This window comes from Colossoma macropomum, unplaced genomic scaffold (genome assembly GCF_904425465.1).
Source record: "Colossoma macropomum unplaced genomic scaffold, Colossoma_macropomum, whole genome shotgun sequence".
NCBI lineage: Eukaryota > Metazoa > Chordata > Actinopteri > Characiformes > Serrasalmidae > Colossoma > Colossoma macropomum.
This window is the reverse complement of record NW_023494792.1, coordinates 55,397,068-55,403,067: the sequence shown is the minus strand read 5'-3', so window position 1 is coordinate 55,403,067 and position 6,000 is coordinate 55,397,068. Positions and strand designations below refer to the sequence as shown.

General features: G+C 39.4%; 1 protein-coding gene across 1 annotated transcript in view; it reads right to left on the bottom strand.

Annotated features, from left to right (window-relative positions):
* Positions 1–749: 749 nt before the first annotated feature.
* LOC118811244 (deleted in malignant brain tumors 1 protein-like) overlaps positions 750–6,000 on the bottom strand; it is a 52,112-nt gene continuing 46,861 nt past the window's right edge. The window contains 7 exon segments of the mRNA XM_036575402.1: positions 750–1,226; positions 1,338–1,409; positions 3,374–3,679; positions 3,991–4,320; positions 4,529–4,852; positions 4,971–5,285; positions 5,437–5,748. Coding sequence (XP_036431295.1) covers positions 820–1,226; positions 1,338–1,409; positions 3,374–3,679; positions 3,991–4,320; positions 4,529–4,852; positions 4,971–5,285; positions 5,437–5,748 — 2,066 coding nt within the window. The 3' untranslated portion in view covers positions 750–819.

Below are 6,000 nucleotides of genomic sequence, written 5' to 3'. Positions count from 1 at the left end.
GTTTAACTTCAGCTGCCTAATAGATACTTATCACCAGAATTAACACACTACACTACATGTAGATCTACTCTAACTGCATATTACATCTAATATACACTAAACTCTCATTTAACTGATTTACTCTCATTATACACCGAGGAAGCAATACTGAAGACATGATCCCTTTGAAAGAATTAAATATCGCTTTGGTCATGGGGCAAGTGAGCATGCATTGTGGCAAGAGTTTTAAATTGTACTCACCCCTTTTGAGTCGAGTCAGTTTTTTTAGTGATGTATCTGCGGTCGATCTCCTCATAGACTGCCTCAGTCACAGTCTTATGCTTTCTCTTAGAGAGCACTGTGAGGGAGACAGATCTGATGACAAATCTGATGACAGATTGAAGGACTAATGATGTTTATAGAATGTACAGAAAGTGGATTGTAGATGATCTCTGAATCTCTCTACCTCTCCTGAGCACTCTGTTCTGGTAAAACAGCACAACCAGAAGCACTAAGGCCAGGAAGAGCACCACTCCCAGAACCAGGAGAGACACTGGATAGATGGATGGAGAAGTGTTTTTTCTCTTCACTGACTGACCAACTGATAATAAAAACAAAAAAACAGAAACTCTATTAACATAAAACAACCTTTTTGGAAACATTTATTAAAATGAGACAAAAAAGAACCTGTGCTGGTGGTGATTGGTATTATGGCTGTGGTAGTGAAGAGCACAGATATGTCTGTAAATACATAAAGAAAACACAAAATAACCAACAAAGCATAATATATTGTTTAGTTTAGTAAGTCACTTTGTACACCATAAAAACTGCAAAATAGCATTACTTGTCCTTGAAGCCTTGCAAAGTACTAACATAAGGGAAAGGGTTTTGAAAGGCGTCAGAAACTCCAAAATCCTGCAGACTTCTCTGACCTGTACAGGTGACTCCAGCATCCTGCCTGTGGGAGCAGTCAGTGTGGTTCTTCAGGGAATGAGGACAGTCCCACAGGTGAATCTCATTCCCTCTACACTTCACTCTGTTCAGCCAGATAGGCCCTTCACCAGCACCAAAGACAGCACTCCCATCAGCACTCAGCGCCGGCCCACAGCCCAGCTGCCTGCAGACCACCTGAGCATCCCTGGTGTCCCACAGATCATTACAGATGGAGCCCCACTCAGAGTTGTGATACACCTCCAGCCTCCCAGAGCAGATTCCTTCTCCTCCCCTCAGCCTGAGAGGCAGGTGATCTACATCACACACATCACACATGAGGAGATATAGAAACAATGATGAACCAGTGTAGTCATAGATATAAAGTAAATCAAATGTTGATTAAATCTGTTTTTAAGTGTACTTACTTGAGCACTGCCGCTGATAGGAAGATGAAAAGCATTTTAGATGGCTTCGTAACACATGATGATTTTCCTCTTCTTTAAGTATGAAAAGAAATTCACATTACATATTAAACTCCTTATAAATGTTAGCAAACATAGATTCCATATAAGTATTTCAGTTTTTAATAATATGTCTTACATTGAAATGAAATATTAATCTCAGATTCTGTACCCTACAAAGGTTTATATGGCTTTGTTACAAATAATGAAACAAAGAGAAGAAAAGATGAAAAGATAAATAAAAAAATAAATAAAAAAAAATATTAGTTTTAAAAAATGATTACTGGAAAATTAGCATTGAGCAGCGCTGTCGCCTCACTTCCTGGCTTTGGTACCCCAGCTGGGTGACCAGGGTCCTTTCTGTGTGGAGTTTGCATGTTCTCCCCGTGTCTGTGCGGGTTTCCTCCCATAGTTCAAAGACATGCAGTCAGGCCAGTTGGAAATGCTAAATTGCCCCTAGGTGTGATTGTGAGTGTGAATGTATATGTCTGTCTGTCTGTCTGCCCTGTGATGGACTCGTGACCTGTCCAGGGTGTATCCTGCCTTTCGCCCAATGACCGCTGGGATAGGCTCCAGCACCCACCCACGATCCAGGATAAGCAGTTTAGAAAATGTTTAAAAAATCAGACTAGTTAACAAACTGTAACATTTTGGTGAATTAGGACTATGTGAATGTACTAATTGCATTTATGTTGTTATTTATATATACACATTTATTTTTACACAGTTACAGATGTTTCTATACCATGTAGCTAGTGAGAGTCCTCATTAGTTTAATCATTGTTCTATTTTACTGAATGTGTTTTTTCATGTGCATCAATTGTGTAGCACTGAGTACTGCAGCAAAGCAGACGCAGCATGAAAAAAAGTAATGCAAATCCTCATTACTCAGTAATGTGGCCACATTTTAAAACTTTTATAGAGAACTCTAAGAAGATGGAATGTAAACTCTGCAAATACTGTTTTTTACAGTGCAATGTTAAAAGTGATGTAGGCCTAAAAAAATAGCATCAGGTGTTGGCATGCTAAATTGTAGTCTGTGCTGAAAAAGGGTAATAAAAATGTTTAATAATGTTTAATATAGTGAATGTTTAATATAGTGAATCAAATTTTATGTTCTGCCACATAATGAATTGACACTGTAAATAATAACCCCCCTCAACCCTCACTCTGTCCTTGTGATTGCTATAGATATTAGGCTTCCATGACACGTAAATGAGTTATTGGGCTTATAGAGGTCCAAATAGTGTAGCATTTTCTGTAACTATACATAAATAACTAATCAATACATTCAAAAATATTATTGATTAATTGTATCAGAAACAACAATTACAAATTCGCATTGAAAAAATCAGTTAAACCTTTTTAGTGCTGAAGTAGAATTAGCATGTCTGTAAGGTTTAGCTATTGTAAGGTATATAGGACAGTATATTCTTTAAGCCTGTCTAAATAATTGATAAAATGTAAGAAAACACAACAATGATGGTTTGTATATTAAGATGCAATAAATATACAAAGGGGCAGATGTATATTTTAACCTAATATGAAGATTTTCTGAACATTTCTAAAAAGTAAAAGCCCAAACTTTCCAAACTGCTCTACATCTTCAGCATCACTGTCTTAAAGACAAATGAATTTATTCTATAATCTCCATATTTAGTAAATAGCATTTATCTTATTTACAACACAGAGTTCTGAAAGCATTTATATCTAGGACTGCCTTTTTAAGGAAAGTCTTCATAGTTGTTTTGACATGTTTTCAGTACAGACCCACAAACATGGATACATATATCTCAAACTTAAATAACTATATTGCTCAAAGCTTAAAGTAACACAGAGAAGACTTATGTTAGATGATCTGGATGCTCAGTGTTTTTAAGTACTCCAATTTTTCAAAATTATTTAACAGTGATGTTAATCTGTTTGTTCATAGAGCTTTTCCTTTATTTTATTTTTCATTCCACTCACATTAATATACAAAACCAATATAAGCTGCCTACCTGAGCAGATTATGTGAGCCACTTCGTTGTTGTTATCACACTTGTTCTGCCTCCAGGGAGAAGATGGACAGTGCCACAGAGTGGAGTCGTGTTTCCTACATTTCAGATCATCCAGCCAGTTAGGAGCTGATTCCACTCTCGCTTTGGTAGCTCTCTCACTGCCGGTTCTTCCACAGTTCAGCTCCTGACAGATCAAACTTACTGTTTCTTCATCCATATTATTTAAACACACATTACCCCAGGTTCCATTGTAGAACACTTCCAGATTCCCCTCACAGCCCTCAGTGAGCCTGATCTCTTTAAACTCTGGTGAGAGAAAAATGTGTTACACTGACTCCAAAAATGAACATTTAAATCAACATACAAACATCACATACATTAGTATCAAACACTTTTTAATTCCTCAAAAAATCTTGCTATGATTTTATTAATTTCCTAAAACAAATGTTATTTCTATGTTAAACTCCTTGTCGGTACCTTTTGAACATTTGGGGAAATATAAAAGAATAGAAATTTGTGCAAACACTGCTTGTGTCAATCTCGCACATGACTAAATCTTACATACAAAATAGAGCTAGCTGAAAAATTAAAACATACCAGCATCAATCACACATTACCTGAGCACACGACTCCTACATCCTCCTTGTGTCCACATTCATCTTCTCCACACAGCTGAAATCTGCAGTTCCACAGGGATGTTTCGTTTCCCTCACACTCCACCTCATTCAGCCATATGGGTCCAGTTCCAGGTCCGAATTGGGCAGGTACCAGAGCACTGAGGGCCACTCCACACTGCAGCTGTATGCAGACCACCTGCGCATCCTCAATATCCCACAAGTCATCACACACTGTCCCCCATGAGCCACTGTGGAAAACCTCCAGCCTTCCTGCACAGTCTCCCCCAGAACCAACCAGCCTGATGGAGCTGTGAGCTGAACTAAACTTACCTACACAAACACACACACACAAACACACACACACACACACACACAAAGTAATTCACCATAAAATTCTTCACACAGTGTATGTGTGTCATCCATATGATGAAAAACATTAATCTTGTGGTTAATTATTTAATATCAACATGAAAATGTAATATTTAGAGCAGTTTCGATGAAACTGTTAACCAAAAAGATTTGTGTTGTAGTATTTTACCAGAACAGGTAATAGAGAGCTGCTCTCTGGAGCTGCAGTTGACTGTTTCTGCACTACTGCAGTTCCCCAGATGAGCTTCACTCCCAGAACAACTGAAACCCATCACACACATGTGTCTGTGTTCAGGACTGGATGGAGAGGAGCTGGAGAAGCTGAACACAGAGCCACAGCCCAGCTGTCTGCAGACCACAGAGGCCTCAGACTCACTCCAGGAGTCCAGCAGAACTCTCCTCCAGTCCTGCCTGAAGTACACCTCCACCTCCCCCTCACACTCCATCCCTCCAGACAACCGCACTTGCCCCTCATGAAACGCCAGAGAGGAACCTGAAGAGTGATCACTTAAATTAAATACTTCCTATTCAATTAAAGGATCCATAAACTCAGACACTGATGCTGTTATTAACATGTTGCATATCATTCTCAAACAATAAATGTGACTCACCACTGCAGATGACTCCAGCATCCTGTTTATGAGAGCATGCAGTCCGACTCCATGATGAAATGGGACATTTTGACAGGTGTGTTTCGTTCCCCTGACAGTCAAACACATCAGCCCAGATCTGGCCACTCCCCTCCCCAAACCAGTCTGACCCCAACACAGCCACAGCACTCCCACACTTCAGCTGACCACAGAGGACACTGGCAGCTCTCATATCCCAGCTTACATCACACACTGTACCCCACTCACTGAGGTACTGGAGCTCCACTCGACCAGAACAGGAGTCCAAACCACTGATCAACCGAGCCCCTGTGTGACCTGAAAACACAACTAAGAGCTTAATAAAAGTCTAGAAAAGCAAAAATGGATCATTAATGCAAACAGTTCCTTGTTGATATAATATGTTCAATTGTAACAGCCTTCATCACCTGCATAGTCTCTTTTTAAGGTATTAACATTGATACTTAACCAGAACATTTTATTCCGACATCACTGTCATGAGTGCAGTTGTGTTTGAGTGAAGATGATGTTGGACAGAAGTAAATCTGAGATTCGTTGCCTCTACACTGAAGCTCCTCTGACCACACCTGACCCTCCCCTCTGCCAAAAGCAACTTCTCCCAGCACCTCCACAGCAAGCCCACAGCCCAGCTCTCGACACACAACCTCTGCATCCTGCTGGTCAAAGCCAGCATTGCACACCGAGGCCCAGTTATTGTTAAAAAATACCTCCACTCTCCCAGCGCACTCATGAGGACCATCCGTAAGTCTGGGCTTCTCACCTGTGTATTCACAAATATTTCATCATTTACAAGACATCATCTTCAATACTTAAAAATAGGAACATACTAACTCATAGAAGGATTTGCCAATCATACTTTAGAACATGCGTGGGTCACAACAGAGTAAATATAAAATTGTTTAATTTTAAAACAGTTTTAGTTCAGCATAATGATCCATTGAAAAATCTAAATCTTCAACATATTTAAAGGGTACATTTACAGCAGAAGTGAAAATGTTTGTTGCAAATTGTT